Source organism: Otolemur garnettii, unplaced genomic scaffold (assembly GCF_000181295.1).
Source record: "Otolemur garnettii isolate 467f Iridium unplaced genomic scaffold, OtoGar3 scaffold00097, whole genome shotgun sequence".
Lineage (NCBI taxonomy): Eukaryota > Metazoa > Chordata > Mammalia > Primates > Galagidae > Otolemur > Otolemur garnettii.
In genome coordinates this window covers 3,416,332-3,437,783 of record NW_003852492.1, presented here as the reverse complement: position 1 = coordinate 3,437,783, position 21,452 = coordinate 3,416,332, and the positions used below count along the sequence as shown (strand labels likewise).

Sequence of the window (21,452 nt, the reverse complement as noted above, 5' to 3'; positions counted from 1 at the left end):
GAATTACTGTAATTTCCAAATAGTGATGAGGGCAGATGATCTGTGTGTCTGCATCAGCAGTAATGTATGAAAATACCTGATTTCTGTTACCCCTCCACAGCACTGCTAATGTATGATACTTTTATTTTTGAAGAAATTACCAGATTTTATTACAGATAGGATTTTTTTCCCCATGATTTAATGGGCCCTTGAACCTCTGCTTCAGTCTTGTCTGAAGGGTAGTGTATAGAACTCCAGCGGCAGAGCTTCCAGCCACTAGAGGGCAGTGTGTGCCCGGTGTGGAGTCGGCAGGGCCCGGGAGCACCACCCACCAGAGCGGGTCAGGGGATGTGTGGTTCTTTGTAGCAGCCCTGCTTGACTATTGGACTTTGCATTTCCTTATGTCATCAGTTCGGGATGCTGCAGCTCGGCTGCCTAATGGTGAAGGCACACGGGCAGAGATTTGTGAACTGCTCAAGGACTCCCAGTTTCTGGCACCTGATGTCACTAGCACTCAGGTAGGATGGAGAAGACATTACTTGTGGTTTGTCCCAGAATGGATATAAGGACGCTTATGAGGAAATGAAAACTATAACAAATTTTTAAGTCGAAAAAGAGAAAAATAACATCCTTAAAAATGCTGCTAGGTACAGTGGCTCACACCTGTAATCCTACTGACACTTGGAAGCCAAGACAGAGGATCACTTGAGCCCACGAATTTGATGCAGCCTAAGGAACAGACCCTGTCTCTACTAAAAATATAAAAAATTAGCTGAATGTTGTAGCTGGCACCTGTACTCCCAGCTCCTTGGGAGGCTGAGGCAGGAGGATCACTTGAGCCCAGGAGTTTGAGGTTGCTGTGAGTTACAGTGACATCACTGTCCTCTAGCCTGGGCAATAGAGCCAGACCTTGTGTCAAAAAAAAAAAAAAGCATAGTGATGACTGGAACACCCTGGCTGTCAGTGAGGCACAAGTTTGGCTCTGTGTTTCCCTTTAGCTTATGGTAAAGAGAAGGCTGTTTGCTCACTTAAGTTCACGGTATCCTTACAAGAAAAAGGATCAGTATCTCAGTAGTCTTACAGAAGTTCTTGTTTTACCGAACGATTTGGCGAGTCCCTGGGAGTACACAGCCAGGCTGAGATGTGATCTGTTTATCTGCAGTGACCTCTGCCTGGAGATTTTTCCCTGGGGCCCAGCTGCTTTGTCTGGGTCTGACTTGTGTCTTTCTTCCCGGCACCTGGCTCCTAGGTGAACACAGTAGTGAGTGGTGCGCTGGATCGGCTGCATTACGAGAAAGATCCTTGTGTGAAGTATGACATCGGGCGGAAGCTGTGGATCTACCTGCATCGCGACCGGAGTGAAGAAGAGTTTGGTGTGTGGGGCCTCTGGGTGGCCTGTTCTTCTAGACTAGGATGCTTTTGGGTTTCTCCCCCAATTCCATGAGTCTTCTTGTTGGTGTTCAGACAGGACAAAATTGTAGAGGTGGGCCAGCCCTCCAGTGAGGCATCGGTTTTCATTAATAATAGAGCCCCCCTCTTTGGTATGCTAAGGTTAGCTCTGGCTGAGGCTTAGTACTCTTGTTTACAGAGCGGATTCACCAAGCACAAGCAGCTGCGGCCAAAGCCAGAAAAGCCCTTCAGCAGAAACCCAAGCCCCCATCCAAGGTGGTAAGTGCCCTCCCCAGGGCATCCGCTGTAGGGACTCAAGCATGTTCTGGGATGGAGGCAACTAGGAGTAGATCTCAGCTTTCACTTAGCACAGCAGGGCCTGCAGGGCCATGCCTGCTTTCAGTGGAAATTTGATGGCCCCTGCAGGGGAATCTCCCTTTGTCTTCTCTTCTAGAAGTCCACCAGCAAGGAGAGCTCCGTAAAAGTCCTCAGCAGCGGCCCTTCGGAACAGAGCCAGATGAGCCTCAGTGACTCTAGCATGCCACCCACCCCAGTCACACCTGTAACCCCTACCACGCCGGCATTGCCTGCCACTCCCATCTCCCCTCCTGTATCGTCAGTGAGCAAAAGTGGCCCTACCCCTGTCTCAGAACCAGCTAAGTCTAGCTCAGGGTAAGGCCCTCCTTTTCGTCTTTAACTTTTTTTCTTCCAAATCCCTTTTGTATGCATGCCCTGAGTTTTTGTTTTTTTGTTTTATTCCTGCTTTTCCTTATAGTGTTCTGCTGGTGTCCCCGCCAACAATGCCACAGCTGGGGACAGTGCTTTCTCCAGCTTCCAGCCAGACTCCACCCAGCTCTCAGGCTGCAGCCCGAGTCGTGAGCCATTCTGGCTCGGCCGGTGTGCCCCAGGTGCGGGTGGTGGCCCAGTCCAGCCTCCCTGCTGCTGCTCAGCAGGCAGCAGGGCCAGCACAGACGCTGCCGCAGGTGCCTGCAGGGCCGCAGATCCGGGTTCCAGCCACTGCCACACAGACCAAAGTGCTGCCCCAGGTAAACAGGGAAGCAGGGACAGTGTACCCAGAGATGGGCTAATGAGTCAGATAGGCAGGTCTGGGTAAGGACTGAGGAGTCGTGGATTATTACTGTTCATTGTAGCAGCTTATTTAATGTTCAAAGTTGGGTATGTGTTTTTAGATGCTCTGTTTTACATTTTGGGAATCATCAGACCTTCAAATAAGTTTAGTTATTCAGGATTCTAACATCAGGGCCATAGTGGGGGTGGGATGTTATTCTAAACCTGTGAGTCTCAGGTTCCTTCCAATGTGCCACTTGTCTTAGCTGTGCTGCTAACTTGGTATGTGATTTTAGGGAAGGTTGGTATCTTGTTTGCCTCAGTGTCTTTCACTTTAAAATGAGTAAAACAATTTGTCCTCAGTGTGTAAGAATAAAATGAGATGTTAAATGTAAAGACGTTCTGAAAATTTAGATGTTCCATACAAATAAGAAATTTATAGTGTCCATTTCAGAGAACAGTGAGCCCTTGGCACTGTTAGATGCGCAGTGGAGTATTGACTGGAGTATTTCCAGGTGGTAGTGTGTGGGAGACTGATGGGAGAGCAGGTCTGCCTCTTAGTGTCTAATCAAGCTCTTGGCCTCATGCCCTGAACTAGACAGTGATGGCCACTGTTCCAGTCAAAGCACAGACTGCGGCAGCCAGTGTGCAGCGGCCTGCACCTGGGCAGACGGGGCTCACGGTGACGAGTCTTCCTGCTGCAGCCAGCCCTGTGAGTAAGCCAGCCACGAGTTCTCCTGGGGCCTCTGCTCCGAGCGCCTCCACGGCTGCTGTCATCCAGAATGTCACAGGACAGAACATTATCAAGCAGGTAGGTGGGACTCTTGCACTGCTGGTATTGGAGTTTCTTCCCTAGACTGGGTGCCCATGGGAGAAAGAGTTGTCATCCTTGACCCTTGATTATATGTCCTCTGGGTATGAGTCCCTGCCAAGGGCAGTGCCACCGTTGTAGATGTCAAAGATTCCACTTGTTTCTTTCCACGTATCTTAGCACGTAGTTGAGCTTCTGGATTTTGAGTAGACTCGACAAATTTATTGAAAGTCCTGTGGCATAATTAAGGTAAATTCCCATGGCCATGTTTTATTGATTATCGGTTTACTAGTAGTAAAACTAGAACATATTTGGGGTTTCTTGGTTGTGAGCATAAAAGGATAAACCTTGAACTTCAAACAATTGTTAAGCAAATTGGCCGCTCTTGCTGTTTCAGTGTTTCCTTCCCACGTGCTCTGTGATGAGCCGTGTATACCTGGTAAATATTCTAGTCCTCATGCCCTGTGGTCAGGGCTCTTCTGTTACCTCCATTTGAAGAGAGAGAACCACATAATGATAAAGTAGCATTTTTCTTTTTTAAGTAAATATTGAGTGTCTTCTAGGTGTCAGGCACTGTCTTAGGACTTAACTCCCTACCTTCTTGGAACTCATATTCTCATGTAAATTCTTCAGTGTCAGATAGTAACAGATGCTGTGAGAATCAGCAGAGAGTCTGAGGGCTGGAGCATGGCAGGACACTGTTCCAGCCAGGATGATCAGAGAAGGCTTCTCTGAGATGACATTTGAGAGAGAGATGGATGGAGTTAGTGTGTTACGTAATGATGATGAGGAGATAACATTCTGGGCCCGGGAATGGCAGGTGTGTCAGGAATGTGATTATGAAACAGGAAAACGGCTGAAGCATACTGAGCAAGTGTGAGAGTCGGGGGACGAGGTTGGGAGAGGTGGCCAAGGGCTGGAGTATATTGGACATTGAGTTTAATTTAAATGTGATAGGGAACTGCTAGAAGATGGTGAGCCACAGTGACTTGGTCTGGGGTTTGCATTTGAGGACATCTCTGGTTCTGGGCAGAATAAACAGAGGGGGACAAGAATGGGAGCAGAGAACCACGTGGAAGGCAGCTGTGGCAGTCAGGTTGGAGGAGGCACGCTGGCTGTCGTCGGAGGCGCTCATGGGTGGGCCGGGAAGCAGGTGAGGGGCAAGCCAGTGCAGTTGTCTGGTGGCTGAGCAGGGGCTTCAGGTGAGGGAGTTGAGAATGACCCCATGAGAATGGCTTGCGTGCCTGGGTAGAATAGATAGTGGCATCATTCCTGAGATTGGAGACGGCAGGACAGAGAAGTGCTGGGGAAGGAGTGAGAAGCACCTGTCTGGGCGCAGTGGCAGAGTAGGATGAGGCCCCTGGGTGTGGACAATGAGTGGACTTGACTGGGTCCAGGGCCCTGGTGACTTTGGGGGAATGAGTTCAAAAGGGAAAGTAAGATGAGGGAGTGACAGTGAGTGCAACTTGTCCTCTGGTTCCACGGATTCTGCCGCCTCGGATTGAGCCAAGTGTAGATTGAAAATACTTGGGGAAAACAACTAATAAAAAATAGTACAAATTAGCAAAAACAATACAGTGTGACAGCTGCTTACATGGCATGTGCATTGTATTAGGAGGTGTAAGTACAGGCAGTCTCCAGGCTATGAACAAGGTAGGTTCTCAAGGTTTGTTCTTAAGGTAAATTTGTGTATAAGTTGGAACAGGTACGTTTACCTAGGACCTGTAATAGCGCGAGTCGTTGTTAGGGACTGGCTATAACCCAGCAATGATGCAAAATGTTCTGGAGGACGTGCATAGGCCGTATGCAGCCACCATCAGGAACTTGAACATCTGAGGGGTTGGGTATCTGGACAGAAGATATCCTGGTATATCCTGGAACCATTCACTGGAAGGGTAGCCCGTCTTGGTCATTTTTAGAGAAACTTGCTTCTGAAGAGAGCAGAGAACTGAGGTTGGAGTGGAATGTGGGGTATATGGAAGTGTATGTGGATTTAGCCAACCAACAATGTGGTTGTTTTTTAGGATGGAAAATAATACAGCACGTTTGCATTTTGACAGCCATGCTCCAGAGGGGAGAGAAAATTGATTGTACCACACAGAGGAATTCCCTGAGTATGGCCAAAAGGGCTTGCTACACAGGGGGACATTGGCCTTAGAAGTTCGGAAGCTGGGTGGGTCACGACACCTGTGGTCCTGCCAAGGTGTGAGGATCTCTTGAGCCTGGGAATTCAAGTCCAATCTGGGCAACATAGACTTGATTTGTAAAAAAACAAAAACACAGGAGTTGGCATGTGAATGCTGGAAGGCTGACTCCAAAGCCCATGCTCAATGCACCAGGCCATTCTGTTGGTCTTAAAACGGAGGTTGGTCCAACTACCAGGTGTCCCACAAGTTGCCATAAAGTTGCCATACATAGGGAAAATGAGAAATCGTAGCTAAATATGCCTTTATTTACAAAATACTAATACAGAATTTATTTTCCCTATGTGTGGTGACTTTATGAGCGACTTTTGGGACACCTGTATGAGTAGATACTTTTGAGACAGTTGAGGAGGCACGACTATACACTGGTGTTAATTATAATAGGTGGTGGTGATGGCACTGTGATTTTTTTTTTTTTTTTTGAGACAGAGTCTCAGGCTGTTGCCCTGGGTAGAGTGCCGTGTCGTCACTGCTCACAGCAACCTCCAACTCTTGGGCTTAAGCAATTCTCTTGCCTCAGCCTCCCAAGTAGCTGGGACTACAGGCACCTACCACAACACTGGCTATTTTTTGTTGTTGTTGCAGTTGTCATTGTTATTTTAGCTGGCCTAGGCTGGGTTTGAACCCGCTAGCCTGGTTGTATGTGGCTGGTACCCCAGTGCTGCCCATGATTTTATTTTTTTTTAAGTTTAAAAGTTCTATTCTAGGTTATAGAAGTACTGATCAGTAAAATGATAGATATTGGGTTTACCATACAATATTCTCCATCCTCCCTCCCATCCATTCCCCCAAGGAGAAAAGGGTAGATAAAACATGATGCATGAAGTGATAATTTTTGAAGCCGATAAAGGGTATTTTTTTTTTTTTTTTTGAGATCCTACTATGTCACCCTTGGTAGAACACTGTGGCATCACAGCTCACAGGCAACCTCCAACTCCTAGGCTTAAGTGATTCTCTTGCCTCAGTCTGCCAAGTAGCTGGGACTACAGGCGCCCACCACAGTGGCCAGCTATTTTTTTTTTTATTATAGTTGTCATTGTTGTTTGGCAGGCCCAGGCTGGGTTCAAACCTGCAGCTCTGACGTATGTGGCTGGCGCCCTAGCTGCTGAGCTACAGACACCAAGCCTGATGAAGGGTATTCAGATTTCCATATATCTGTGAATGTTTATCATTGTTCAGAGTAAAGAAGTTAAAAAAGATGACATATACACTCAGAAAGTGGAGCTCTGGCTGGTGGTGGAGGGTCGCCCCCTTAGCACGGTGAATCCTTCACAGGCTGCTGCTTCCCCTTCCAGGTGGCCATTACCGGGCAGCTCGGTGTGAAGCCCCAGACGGGCAACAGCATTCCACTCACAGCCACTAACTTCCGTATCCAGGGTAAGGATGTATTGCGTCTGCCACCCTCTTCCATCACCACAGATGCCAAGGGCCAGACAGTTCTGCGAATCACACCGGACATGATGGCCACCTTGGCCAAGTCCCAGGTCACCACAGTCAAGTTGACCCAGGACCTCTTCGGGACAGGAAGCGGCGCAGCAGGCAAAGGCATCTCTGCTACCTTACACGTCACTTCCAACCCAGTCCATGCAGCTGACAGCCCTGCCAAGGCCAGTTCAGCCAGTGCCCCTTCATCCACTCCAACAGGTACCACCGTGGTCAAAGTGACTCCTGACCTCAAGCCAACAGAAGCTTCAAGCTCAGCTTTTCGCTTGATGCCAGCTCTTGGTGTGAGTGTGGCAGACCAGAAGGGCAAAAGCACAGTGGCCTCTTCAGAAGCAAAACCAGCCGCCACAATCCGCATCGTGCAGGGCCTGGGGGTGATGCCTCCCAAAGCAGGGCAGACCATCACAGTCGCAACCCACGCCAAGCAAGGGGCCTCAGTAGCCAGTGGGTCTGGAACTGTTCATACGTCAGCAGTGTCCTTGCCCAGTATGAATGCTGCTGTGTCCAAGACTGTGGCTGTGGCTTCTGGGGCTGCAAGCACCCCCATCAGCATTGGGACAGGAGCCCCCACTGTGCGGCAGGTCCCTGTCAACACCACGGTTATGTCTACATCCCAGCCTGTGAGTAACTTTGCTGATAGAGAGTAGCTCTTCTGTTTGGGAAACTTCTTAAGGTTGTTTAACTCTCTGTCACGTGAGAGCCTTCCCTAGGAACGAAGAAACGCGTTTTTAGGAGTGGAAATTAGTTCTGTGTATATTATCTCATTTGACCCAAATAGATTTATTTACTGATAGACTTTTAAATTTTATTTTGAAATATAATTTGTAAAAGTATAGTACATGCATAAATTCTTTTAAAACACTAAAGAACAGTGCATATGAAATAAAATTTCTGTAAGCCCTCCCAGCCCCCCACGTCTTCTTTCACGAGGACTAACTACTGTTGGTAATTTGGCATTTTTCTTTCTAGTCCTGTTCCTCAGGGTTTTCATACATACGTGCAGTTTTAACAAAACAAACCCCTGAGAGACCTTACTGTATGTATTGTTCTGTCTTGGGGATAGTTTGAGGCCATGTACAGGTACTGACTGGGCTCTTTTTAACGGTATCATAGAAATCCATAGAAGGGATTCGTACATTTCCACCTTCAACCAGCGCTTCAGTGAATGATCTTGCCCATGTATGGGCGTGTGTGAGTCTGTCTACAGCAGAGCATGCTGGAATACATTGTGGAGGCTACATAGTGAAGGCCTCGGTGCTCCCAGAAGGGCCGCCTGCTTCCCACCTAACAACTGCCGATAGCTTTTAACTGGATATGCATATTTCATTGGTGAGCAGGGATTGTCTTTCTGTTTCCCTGATGAGCGCGTTGAGAATCCATTCATGCAGAGATTGGCATATACTTTCCAGAAATTAAATCTTTACCAGTTTTCTTTTTTTTTTTTGAGACAGAGCCTCAAGCTGTCCCCCTGGGTAGAGTGCCGTGGCATTACAGCTCACAGCAACCTCCAACTCCTGGGCTTAAGCGAGTCTCCTGCCTCTGCCTCCCAAGTAGCTGGGACCACAGGCGCCCGCCACAACGCCCGGCTATTTTTTGGTTGCAGCCGTCATTGTTTGGCGGGTCCGGGCTGGGGATTTGAACCTGCCACCTTAGGTGTACGTGGCTGGCGCCTTAGCTGGTTGAGCTATAGGCGCCAAGCCCCAGTTTTCTTTTGAAGTGTTTGGCCTTTTCAGATTGTTTGAGGTGGCTCTTTATATTTTGTGCATGTTAATTCTTTTTATATATATATATATATATGAACATATGGAAGATACTTCTCTTACAGTTTGTCATTTTTTAACCTTAGATAAGGAGCCTTTTGTTCTATAGGTATTTGTATTTTACATGATTAGATTTATCAACATTTTCTTTCATGGTTTCTAAGTTCTGTACCTAGGTTTTAAAATATTAACCTTTATTTTCATAAACTATTTTGCATTTAGCGTGGTGCCTGTGGCTCAGTGAGTAGGGCACCAGCCCCATATGCCCAGGGTGGTAGGTTCAAACCCGGCCCCGGCCAAACTGCAACAAAAAATAACTGGGCATTGTGGCAGGAGCCTATAGTCTCAGCTACTTGGGAGACTGAGGCAAGAGAATTGCCTCAGCCCAAGAGCTGGAGGTGGCTGTGAGCTGTGACATAATGGCACTATACAGAGGTGACAAAGTGAGACTCTGTCTTTTAAAAAATATATATATTTTTTTGAGTTTAAAATATAATTGATAATTCATTTGACATATATTTTTGTGAATGGCATGAGACAGGGCTGTCATGTCATAGTTTTTTAAAGACAGAGTCTCACTTTGTCACACTGCAATTGTATGCAGTGGCATCATCAGAGCTAACAACAACCCACGTTTCATGGGCTCACAACATCCTTTTGCCTCAGCCTCCTGAGTAGGTGGGACTATGGGTGCTGGCTAGTTTTTCTATTTTTAGTAGAGATGGGGTCTCGCTCTTGCTCAGGCTGGTCTGAAACTCTTGAGCTCAAAGCAATCCTCCTGCCTTGGCCTCTCAGAGTGCTGGGATTACAAGTGTGAGCCACCACTCCTGGCCCATAGTTTTAAAATAAAGCCAAAATTATCAATTATCCTTTTCCTACAAAGTTGAAATGTACATTTATCATAAATCAACCCCCCATCTCGGTGTCAGTGTGTTCCTGGATGTGTGTGTGTGTTTATTCTTCAGCCTCTAGGTGAGGAGCGTTGTTTGGAACAGCGAGGTGTGTGTGGACAGCATAGGACACGATTTTAGTTGCTTCCTACTAAGCAAGCTATGTAGGGAAACCTTAGTAATTTGGGATCAAAGTCCAAGCAACGTCAGTAAAACAAACACAAAGCAAAAGACTCTGACGTAGTGTGGCTCAAAAGGCAGTACTTAGGTTTCTGTATCAGCAAGCAAGGATGGGCGCTACTGCGTCCACGTGGCTTCTCCTCAGTCTCCTCCTAACAGGTGTTCCCTCAGTGTCCTCTGTCTGTGACGTCACTCTAGGTGAACGCAGCTGGACAGTGTTTGGTGGGGCAGGAAGTATTGAATGGTGCTTTGCCCCCCTTGTCTAGTCAGCTAGTTAAGTTGGTGTACTGGTAGTCTGAGATGTTTGAAGCAAGGAAGGCATTTTGAGGAAGAAAATAAGACCACAAGTAAATCCATCTGCATGCACTATTTAGAGGTGTTTCCTTGCCTTTTGACACCTTTAAGTACTTTTTCTTTTCTTTTTCTTTTTTAAAGAGACAGAGTCTCACTTTATTGTCCTTGGTAGAGTGCTGTGGCATCACAGCTCATAGCAACCTCCAACTCCTGAGCTTAGGCGATTCTCCTACCTTGGCCCCCCGAGCAGCTGGGACCACAGGCACCTGCCACAATGCCTGGCTATTTCTTTGTTGCAGTTTGGCTGGAGCTGGGTTTGAACCTGCCACCCTCGATATATGGGGCCGGTGCCCTACCCACTGAGCCACAGGTGCCCTTTAAGTGCTTTTTCAAGGGCTACAAATTCTCAGTAAACTTTGGGGAGACTGTCTGGGGACCTGCAAGACAGTTTTGCAGCCAAGGGCCTGGCTTCTTAGAGTTAGCTCATGGGAACTGTTGATGCTCTTTCTTAACATCATCAACCAGCCCATGTGAGTTTTTTACAAATCAGATTTAATGGCTTGACGCCTGTGGCTCAAGCAGCTAAGGCACCAGCCACATATACCTGAGCTGGTGGGTTTGAATCCAGCCCGGCCTGCCAAACAAAAACGATGGCTACAACCAAAAAATAGCTGGGCATTATGGCAGGTGCCTGTAGTACCAGCTACTTGGGAGGTGGAGGCAGGAGAATTGCTTGAGCCCAGGAGTTGGAGGTTGCTGTGAGCTGTGATGCCACAGCACTCTACCCAGGGTGACAGCTTGAGGTTCTGTCTCAAAAAAAAAAAAAAGATTGAATTTACATAAGATTTTACTACGTATAAATTTTATTGCCAACCAAGCATTAAAACCAGGCAGCCTGAAAACAGGTGACTGCAAGGTCCTGTCTACCACAAGCATTGTGCCACGTGTTTATTAGGGTTAGAGAGATCGGTGAGACTCTCCCCCTAAGGGGCTCAGAATCCAGGGCTGCGCTTATGTGAACACACATGCTTGGCTGTGTGATTTTAGGTACAGATTTTATCCTGTTGAAAACAGATACCTAGGATTGCTGTTGCTGTAGGGAGCGTGAAGGAGGATGATAACAGAGCCTCACACCAGTGAGTGGTTTTGTTAGGGCTGCCAGGGTACAAACCTTGGAGTGTTGAGACCCTGGCGGGTGCTGGGACTATAAGTATCTGCAGCACTTGCTCCTGGGTTTCTAGTGCCCTGTAGGTGACACTTGGTGGTTTCCTTTGTCTATCCTGCTAAACCTGATTGCTTCTTCTCTTTAGGGGAAGCTGCCTACACGGATCACAGTTCCACTCTCTGTGATTAGCCAGCCGATGAAGGGCAAGGGCGTGGTCACAGCCCCCATCATCAAAGGCAACCTTGGAGCCAAGTGAGTGCTACGTTGTCCTGGAGGTGGTGTCCTGTCTCAGGAGGGAAGGTCGCTGGTCTTTTTGGGCCCCTTCGCCATCTCTCCTTTGTTGTCTTACCTTGGTTGTGTGTGCCCCTGTATTCAGCACCTGGTACTATTTTAGGTGTAGTGATTAATTCAGACTGCCACTGAGCTTAGAGACGGGGAGATGTGATAAAAAGCAGTATACTTTGTTGGGTAGTGATCAGACTTGGGGGGAGCGGGGGAGTGAAAAGGGAGCGGCTCTGCGTGTGCACAGTTGGGTGTGAGGGAAGTCTGTCTTTGACATTTGAGCTCTGAACCTAAAACAGTTTGAAGGGTGAGGGTCACCTGTAGCCCTGGCATAAGCAGGTATATAGGGCATGATGAAATCGTCTAACAGTCGTGTGTGATGAGGCTGTTTGGGGAGGGTTTCTCACCAGAAGCACACTCCTCACTGGGGCCCTGTTCGTTACTTCCACTGGTCAGGGCGTGGCCCTGGGATCATTTCAACCAGAGTACTGGGGGCTTCTGGGCTTGCCCTTCTCCCACCATGGAGTGAAAGGTGGTCTCAGCAGAATACTGAGATTTTCACTGGCACTAGATTTCCCTGTTGCCTTTCAGTGATGGCCTAACCCTGAGCCCGAGAGAATATCCCATAGTCCGGTCGTACCTTACTCCTGCTTTCCCTCCACAGCCTCAGTGGGTTGGGCCGCAACATCATCCTCACCACCATGCCAGCCGGCACCAAGCTCATTGCTGGCAACAAGCCTGTTAGCTTCCTCACTGCCCAGCAGCTGCAGCAGCTGCAGCAGCAAGGTCAGGCCACACAGGTAAGGTCCAAGGCTAGCTCTTGGCTTTGCTCTGATCCTTTTGCTGTTCTATTTGATGAGCCCACTTGTAATGCACCAATCACATCTCTGCTCTTTGCAAACAGGTGCGCATCCAGACTGTCCCTGCGTCCCATCTCCAACAGGGCACAGCATCCGGCTCTTCCAAAGCAGTCTCTACCGTGGTTGTGACCACAGCTCCATCTCCTAAACAGGCACCCGAGCAGCAGTGACTGGGAGAGAGACAACCTCTGTGAGGACCGGGCCTACTCTGTCCTTCTGGCTGAAAGGAGGGGAGTGTGGAGGTTGTATCATTCCTATAAGCTTGTCTGTCCAGGCAGCGAGTAGGGACATGGTGGTAGCAGTGGCCTGGCTTCTGCTGCACGCTCCACAGTGGAGCTCCCTGAGAAAGGCTTTGGGGTCTGCTCTCTACCAATCTAGGAGAAGATTCTGTTGGAATTGGAGCGCGTTACGGTTCGGTCGTCCAAGCCAGAACTCTCTTCTGGGAGTAAGACACACAGGGAAGGCTTCCCAATCGCGGAGTTCACAGACAGTGAAGAAGTCTCATTCTGCGTGAGGATTATATTTTTTAGCTCTGGTCTTTTCCATGACTAGTGGTCTAGATTTGAGTTCTGCATCTACAAAATTTTATGTAACTTATTTTTTTAAAGAGACTATCATACATCTTTATTAAATAGAAATCTGGGCTTTAGTTTCCCTAAACAGATACTTATTCTTTTGACCAGAATGAGAGAATAGCAAGAATTTTAATAAGTTGTTAGCTGACTTGATAGCTAATGGTGATGGAGAGGCTGTAAGATGGGGAGAACCACAGGAAGGGGGTAGTGTGGATTCCCTGACATGGATTAGTTTGGCAGAGCCCCTTAAAGATGGGATGTTGAGATCTTGCTTGTGGTCCCTGGCTTCCCCTGCTGACTTTGCTCTTTGTGGCAAACCTGTTCACATGGTGACCAGAGCCAGTGCACAGAGGAGGAGAACCAGAGTGGACGTGCTGCTTCTGCAGTAAAAACTGTGTTGCAGTTCAGAGATGATACATTCTGTCTTATTCCAGAGCAAAAGTTGCAAACCAGACCCTTGGGGCTGGCTACCTGTTTTTGTAAATAAAGTTTTTATGGGAACACAGCCCATACCCATTTGTTTCTATGTATTTACGGCTGCTTTCAGGTTAGAAGGCAGAATTGAGTAGTTGACACAGAGACTTACAGCTTTCAAGCCTAAATGGTTTCTTCTTTTATGGCCTTTTAAGGAAGAGTTTGTTGAGGTCTGTTCCAGCGCAGAGATGGCAGGAGGAGAGCGGGGTGCACAGGGCCAGGGATCTGCCTGCCTGGCAATGACAACCCCCAAAGAGGTCTGTCTGGATTTGGAAGTCATTTAATCCTGGCATTTCACACTTCTCAGCTTCTAGTAGCTCCAGGTAGAACTCAGAATGATACTTGAAAATATAGAAACTCATTGAAGCACTGGTTGTCAATATATGCCTTTCTTATCTTTTAGGTGGGTGATAAAGCCTTTATATTGTGATAGGCTTTCCTTTCTTCAAAGTATGCAAATTATTAAACATGGACCTTTCCTCTGTGGGGTTAGTGATGATCTTTGAGATCTGGGTGAGGAAGTGGAGCTGCAGGGCATGGAATGGAGATGGCCTGGAGTAGGAGTAGGTGCTGGCAGTGCGGCAGGTTGCAGAGGAGCAGTGAAAGGTGTGGGAGGCTTACTGGTCACATAGGAGTTTCACAGACATTTCGTTTGAAATTTAGGTCATCATTCCCTTTTTACCTATGAGAAGATGTGAGTCTGAGCTGATGTAGCTGATGTTCAAGACAGCTAAGGTGTCAGTCTAGTCTTCTAATCCTGTTCCCAGATCGAGTCTGCCGCCTCCCTCCAGGGTGTGGGGGATGGCTGCGATGTGTCCTGGTGAGCCTCAGGGACAGCTCTGTCCTAGGAGGTGGTAAACTGGATCAGAAAGCAGAGATGAGCAGGCTGAGCCGGGGTCTAGCTGTTGATGGGCAAGTGATGCCTGGTACTGAAATGAGGCCGCAGTGGGACTGCAGGGGGGAAGTGGGTCTTTCACCTGAGTAAAGGAGAATGTGTTTGCATATATATATGTATTTTTTGGCCAAGGCTGGGTATGAACCTGCCACCTCTGGCATATGGAGCCATATAAGCCACAGGTGCCACCCGAGAATGTGTTTGCATTTTATAATGCTTTGATATTTTCACATCTTCGTTATTTCCAAGAGTCACATTTCACATTGAATGCCTTATCACAGTTTCCAAATGAGAAAAAGGTAGAAATTTCAGTGATCCTGTCTCAGGTATTTACTGCTAGCTAAAAATAAACCCCTTCTGAATTTGTCTAACAAACGATTTCATCGTAGTATCTCTGACGTTCGGCCTGAGCCCTACCCCAGGCTGTTAGTCACTGGAGCCCCTGACTCCACCCGTCTCTCTTCTGTGTACGTCCGGCGAGTGCGATGCTAACGTAAAGTTCAGACCTTTCAGGATGCCGTTGTGGGCCTGACTCCTAGTCTAGTCTGAGCACTATCCCGCGGCCCTGGAAGAGTGCAGAATGGAAACCCCGTTGGAGCTCGTGGTGACAGCACCATGCATATACTTCTTTTGTATGCTGACTGAGGGGTCTCCTGGAGGTGGTGGGGTGGCTGCTGTGGGCGTTTTGCATGGAGCGATTCCAGAAGAACTTCAGTGGCAGCCGTTGAGCCACTGCTTCACAGAGGTTGGTAAAACTATTCTGACCACATATCTAAGAATCCATGGAATCTGGAGAATTGTATTGTAATTTAATCCCACCTCCAAGAACATCTGTGCTGGGTTGGTAACTTCACTGAAGGCATCACAAACGTGCTGTGTGAGGGGCATCCAGAGAAGCGTTAGTATTTTATATCTGATCATCACACTGCAGTCCCTTACTCTGGAGAAAATACATTTCCTTAAAATATTTTGTATTTAAAAAAAACTTAAATGTGGATCTTTTCCATGAAAATAAAACAGAAATAGAGTTTTTCTTCCCACTCACTAGTCCCTAAGGAAGTATCACATTTTTATTAACTGCCAATGATAGAGGTATTTTTTTTTCTTTTTCTTTTTCTTTCTCTCTTTCTTTTTTTTTTTTTTTTTGAGATAGGGTCTTGCTCTGTTGCCCATACTGGACTGCAGTGGCATCATCATAGCTCACTGCAGCCTCAAACTCCTGGGCTCAAGTAATCCTCCTGCTTCAGCCTCCTGAGTAGCTGGCTGGGATTGCAGGTATGAGCCACTGTGCCCAGCTAATTTAAAAAAAATTTTTTTTGTAGAGATGATATCCTGTTGTGTTGCTCAGGCTGGTCTCAGACTCCTGGCCTCATGTGATTCTCCTGCCTCAGCCTCCCAAAGTGTTGGAATCGCAGGCGTGAGCCATCACATGCAGGTTTCCAGTACTTGTGGAGTGAGTGAGTGGGTTCTTTCTCAGGTGGCAAACCAAGGTAATCCTGAAAGGGGACCCAGGAGGTCTGTAATAATAACTTAATCAGTGTTTTTAGTATCTCGGTTTTAATCTTAGGCTGTGACTCCAACACTGAATGGCTGACTAACCATGGGAGGTTACTTTTTGTTAAGAGCTTATTCCAAAGTGCATTCAGTGCGTTGCATCTCATGCGAGAAGGCAGTGTGAATGGTAAGAAAGACTCTGGGCTTTTGAATCAGACTCAAAACCAGTTTTGCTGTTTGGTAGCTCTGTGACCTTAGGTAACCAGCCTTGCTGAAGGACCTCATGCACTCAGTACATTATTACTGGTAGTTTTGAGAACCAAACTTAGAATCTGAAAAACAGTTTGCAAATGAAAGGTATTGCTTAGTCTCACTTTGATCAGTTTGTAGAGCTCTCCATGTTCTTTCTTGCTTCCATTGTCTCTGCTTACTGCTCTCTGTGCCTGGAATGTGCTCTGTCTGTAGGGCAAGCTCCCCACGTCCCTCCTCTCTCTCTCTCTCTCTTTGTGATCTGTACTCACCTTTCACAGCATCTCTCATGCTGGGTGTAACTGCTTTGTCTCTGCAGTAGCCTGCAAACTCCTCACTGGACACGTGTCTTCTTCATCCTTACAACCATGTCATTGCTGGTGCAAAGTGGATGTTTAATAAATATTGAAGGAAGTTTTAAAAAAGGAAAAATCAGATCCAGAACCAAGACTAGAATATCAAGAGTTTATATTACTAATTCAGAATTTACATCCTTTGGAGAGTTTACTTCCAATTATATTACAAGTGAAGGCCTTCTATAACCAGACATTCTCTTTCTACCTCATTATACACCTTTGCTGTCAGATCCTTTATTAGGGCAACTTTGAGAGTTCCAGCTCTCAGCTGAGCCACTGACTAGCTTCCAGATTAAAAAACACAATCTTTGGCCTAATTTTGTAACTTGTCAACAGTGGTATTGCAGTGCTGTGGTACGATTAGTTAGGATATGTGTAACAAGTAATATTTAAAAATACCAAACCTTGTGAATTATTTCATGGCTTACAAAAAGTATGTTAGAATTTTAACTCTAAAATAAAGGCACTGTTGTTCGCTGATGTTTTAATATCTTTCTGATAAGAAAGTTGTTGTTTTCTTGAGAGAAAGGGGGGGTGAATGTAAGTTTTCCTGCTGGATTTATAGCCAGGATTTGTCCGTGAGGCCCTTTTCTTGCTCTGCAGCTTTCAGTCTCTCATTTCTCACCAAAGACAAAAACCTTGCTGCCTGCAGGTATTAAATCATTTTTCTTTATGAAACATACTGTACCAATACAGAGCTTAAATTATGTTTAAAAATCCAAACAGCAAGGTAGATAAAACTCTGAAGGTGCAATTTCCTGATTTAGAACCTCCAGCCTTGAGTTAAGTGAGCAGGCAACGTAGACCCTTAGGAGCCGGCCGCAGCTAGCGTAGCAGCGCTGTGGTGAGCTTTGTCCCCTGCCCTGCAGCAGAAGTCCACCCTCTGCATGGCCCAGGCTCAGTCTTCATCTGAGTCGCTCAGGAGGGTGGCCTGGTAAGTGTGATCAGCCTTCAGCTTCTGAATCCCAATGACCTCTCCTCCTCCAGGTCTCCTTATCCGAGTCGAAACACTGCAGTAATGGAGAAGCAGTAGAGCCCATTAGTGTAGCCAGAATTCCCTTATCCCCTCACTGAAGGATGTTAAGGCATCCGCTGGCTTTTAAAACTTTGTATTTCTATCAAATACTGATTAGATGTCTACATCTAACTTCTTAGGTAATTATTTTACTCATTAGTAGGTAAAGGAACTCATGATTAAAATTACTGAATGTCATATTTGAAACTAAGGTTTTCTTCTGGTTTACTATTTCACTGACTTGGCAATAGAACCATAAGAAACTAACTCGTCTGTGCAGGACTCTTTCTGAGTGAAGTATGTAAGGACTTAAAAAGACGGGTGCTCCATAGCAATAGAACTGGCAGGGCCATGTCACCTGCCCTGGGAACCTCTGGTATTTACTGGATGGTGACCCTGCAAGTTACTCAGTGTTTTGAAGCCTTGGTTTCTCCATCTGTAAAGAAAAAAAGCCTGCGTACTTTGCAAGACAGCAGAGGGGGAGTCAGTGTGTGTTGTCCCCAGGGCCTGGGACCCGGCAAGTGCTTAGGAATTCACATGGATTGTCTGTGCACCTCTACAGAGCACGTGGAAATCACTTTCCCCTCTGATGTGTTTTCTCATGGTCACAACCCCTCTGGGAAGCAGGCAGGGTAAGTCCAGCAGTAAGAGGAGGTGTCCAGGATGAAGCCAGGGCAGCAGGGCCTACCGTCCGGCACTGGCTCCAAAGTCATACTTGGTTGGCGCCACCAACCACAGAACTGCATTTGGAACCTGGTCCCAGGGTGATCCAGACAGGTCATTTAACTTGTAAAGACTCATTGCCCTGTGTGCGGGGCAGCAGGACCTTCGCTGCAGTGTGCAGGACCTTGCACAGAGTTTGGCACTTAGTTAGCTCTCATTAGATGGTAGAAGTTAATCAGATCAGTGCTGCTTAGGGGTTAATTAGGAGACTTCACCGCAGTCTCTCCAAGACATACCAGAAGACGAGTGTGTAGTTGGCGGCCACGATGCAGAGGGCGGCCAGGTAGTGCCAGCAGAAGCACATGGTGATGAACATGATGTTACCCTCATCCTTCTGGTCCCACTCTGGTGTTCCAAAAGGTGGGAACAGCACAAACCCGATCTGGTGGGTAATACAGAGAAGTTGGCCTTGTGGTTAGTTGTTTGGAGAAGCCACCCAGCCTTCCCACCACTTTACAGTTGCACGCCTCATTAGCATATAAAAGCCTTCTCACACGGGAAAAGTGCTCTAGTTTTAGTGTAGGCTTAAAAAAACTTCCAGGCTCCAATTTTGAGTCAACAGTTTAGCAAGTGGAGCCTGTAGAAGGTGTCAGTCCCCCACTGGGGAGGGGAGGCTGGGAAATGCTTGGTGGGCTTGCGGTGTGGGCGCGCGGTGTGGGTTCCGTGCCTTCTGCTTGTTAACGCATCAGCAGGATGTGAATGGCTAAAATTACAGCGGTCAGGGGGTGGGCGTGGGGAGAAAAGGGCCTTTTAAACCCGTCCCATGACTTGCCCGGGCTGCATTTGTGGGCTGAAAGTCCTCTGCGGGGCTCCTCTGTCCAGACCCCTGGAGGAACCTTGCTGTGAATAATCACCTGCCAGAACCAGGTTCCTTGAAGGATAATGAGACTGGTTCGGAAAAGTTCCAGCACAGTATTGTCCCGAAAGAAGACCTCTAGGAAGATGCTGACGCCCCCAAGAAACAAAGCAAGCACCAGTAGGAAGTGGATGTGGTGGTCCAGTGGTGGTCGGTTGTGGACGTGGAAGTAGAAGAGAAAACCTGCCACAAACCACACGACAGCCGTCAGATTTGCTTGTTTCTTCACCAGAGGATTCACTCTGGGTTTTCTGTTACTGGGGTTTCCTCTACACCTGTCTCAGAACTAGATTTTTCAGCATTTAGGAAGTCAGTTTACAGAGCAACAAACAGATGCAGATGAAGTTTATTTCATGGGTACGTTAAGAATATAAATTGTGGCTCAAGCTGCTAAGGCGCCAGCCACATACACCTAAGGTGGTGGGTTCGAATCCAGCCCGGACCCACCAAACAACAATAATGGCTGCAACCAAAAAATAGCCGGGCGTTGTGGCGGGCGCCTGTGGTCCCAGCTACTTGGGAGGCTGAGGCAGGAGACTCACTTGAGCCCAGGAGTTGGAGGTTGCTGTGAGCAGTGAAGCCATAGTGCTCTACCCAGAGGGACAGCTTGAGGCTCTGTCTCAAAAAAAAAAAAAAAAAAAAGAATATGAACAGTGAAGGCTGCATCTTTAAATGCCCATACAGGACCCAGGGTAGTGTTCATACAGGATGCGGGTGAAACGTGGTGGTCCGTGACAAATGGTGACTCTACACTGGAAATTCAATTTTGCTGTCATTCAGCCTTCAAGTCTTCCTGAAGTACAGAGTGAGGTTGTTGGATTACAACATGCTTCCTGATACTCCCGGTAAAGTGAGTCATATCGGGAGCACTCAAGTAGCAGCAGGGTGGGTCTCCTGACATTCTTGGTGGAGGCACAGTGGCTGGCGGGTGGAGCGCAGTTCCTCTTAACCTGCCCAAAGGGACTTCCCACTCTGTGTGGTGGCATTCCAGTAGTCTTGAAACATTTTTGTGTGTATGTGTACACCTACACCCACAAAGGAGTGTGCAGGTGTGTGAGCAGGGGTGCTGGTGGCATGGGAAGACGTGGAGGGGCTATGTAGTGTTAACCAGGGGTTCTGGGAGTGCCTTAAAGCCTCATGCTTTCATGGGCTGCTGTACTGGATATGTCATTTGGCCCATCCATGGCATGGACCAAGTCCTGTTCAGTTTTTGGAAATCCAGAGATGTGGATTTTGCGGGGGGGGGGGAGGTTATTACGTTCACAAAATTAATGGTCTTTTAAGAATTATTTTTAAAGTTTTTTAGAGACAGGGTGACACTCTGTTGCCCAGGTTGGAGTGCAGTGGTATGATCATAGCTCACTGTAACCTCTAACTCTTAGACTCAAGCAATCCTTCTGCCTTAGCCTCCTTAGTAGCTGGGAGTATGGGCATAGGATTTCATGCCTGGCTTGCAGCATTTCTGGTCTTTTGTGCTGTGCTCCCTCATAATTACAGCTTTTCAGGACCCCCCTTCTTCCATTCCACAAAGTTACCTTCAGCGAATACTGCCATAGCCATAACCAGTCTGTCCACCCCCAAGGGAACGTGGTTGAGCAGATAGGTGACCATGTCCGTGATTCCGGAGACTGCGAAGAACAGGTACATGGTGCTGTGCTGCCAGTTCATCAGCTTCACCCAGCCGTGCGCATGGTAGAGGTGCAGGTGCGGCCCGTCTGGAACAAACTGCTCTCCCAGGATCCCTGCACAGAGTCAAGAGTGGGTGTTGAAGAGGCAAGAGCAGCTCCAGATGATAGATGACAGCAAGAAATAACCCAAAGGCGCCAACCACGTTGAGCCGAGGTGACGGACCTGTAGGGCAGCAGCAGACTAACTTCAGTATGAAGTGTCTGCCCAGCAGTCTGTTAGACGTTTGCCATTGTGGTCCCTTCTAGGGGCTGAGTTGGGAATAGCAGCAGCAAGTGCAGCCATGCACGGTCCTCAGGACAGTTGTCCAGGAGCAGAGGAGAGCAAGGCGTCGTCACTGAAGTGAGAATGTGGCTAACACCCTCATCTTTGGGCACCCCTGCCAAGTAAGCCCGTGAAGGAAATACCAGAGAGAAACATTTGGGTGGAAAGTAGATTCTGGCCAGAGATACCCAGAGCAAGTGACCTGCTCTCACCCCAGGGAGGGACGCCGCTGTCAGGTGTGCCTCTGTCATGACACCCCTCAAGAAGTGGGCCCCTCACTAGGCATGGAGCCAGCTCTGGGGTTCACAACCCCAAGGGAACAAAGTGATGGCCCCTCAGTGTGGGCAGAAAACTGGTGATGCGGCTCGGCACCTGTGGCTCAACCGGCTGGGTCGCCAGCCACATACACCTAGGGTGGCGGGTTCGAATCTCCAGCCTGGGCCTGCCAAACAACAATGACGGCTGCAACCAAAAAAATGGCCGGGCGTTGTGGTGGGTGCCTGTGGTCCCAGCTACTTGGGAGGCTGAGGCAGGAGACTC

The 21,452-nt window shown here is 47.7% G+C and overlaps 2 protein-coding genes across 3 annotated transcripts in view; one reads left to right on the top strand and one right to left on the bottom strand.

The window, feature by feature from the left end:
- The window catches only part of NFRKB (nuclear factor related to kappaB binding protein), a 33,222-nt gene extending 19,817 nt beyond the window's left edge, over positions 1–13,405 (top strand). For both annotated transcript variants that reach the window (XM_023516777.1, XM_003795901.2), the window contains 10 exons: positions 391–497; positions 1,229–1,352; positions 1,568–1,647; positions 1,823–2,040; positions 2,144–2,414; positions 3,035–3,247; positions 6,747–7,514; positions 11,329–11,435; positions 12,130–12,265; positions 12,370–13,405. In XM_023516777.1, the coding sequence (XP_023372545.1) occupies positions 391–497; positions 1,229–1,352; positions 1,568–1,647; positions 1,823–2,040; positions 2,144–2,414; positions 3,035–3,247; positions 6,747–7,514; positions 11,329–11,435; positions 12,130–12,265; positions 12,370–12,495 (2,150 nt within the window). In that variant the 3' untranslated portion in view covers positions 12,496–13,405. The remainder of the gene's footprint in view (positions 1–390; positions 498–1,228; positions 1,353–1,567; positions 1,648–1,822; positions 2,041–2,143; positions 2,415–3,034; positions 3,248–6,746; positions 7,515–11,328; positions 11,436–12,129; positions 12,266–12,369) is intronic.
- A 3,726-nt stretch (positions 13,406–17,131) lies between these two features.
- TMEM45B (transmembrane protein 45B) overlaps positions 17,132–21,452 on the bottom strand; it is a 50,420-nt gene continuing 46,099 nt past the window's right edge. The window contains exons 4-7 of the mRNA XM_012808942.2: positions 20,498–20,704; positions 18,961–19,145; positions 18,343–18,488; positions 17,132–17,378 (exon numbers count right to left, since the gene is read on the bottom strand). Coding sequence (XP_012664396.1) covers positions 17,267–17,378; positions 18,343–18,488; positions 18,961–19,145; positions 20,498–20,704 — 650 coding nt within the window. The 3' untranslated portion in view covers positions 17,132–17,266. The remainder of the gene's footprint in view (positions 17,379–18,342; positions 18,489–18,960; positions 19,146–20,497; positions 20,705–21,452) is intronic.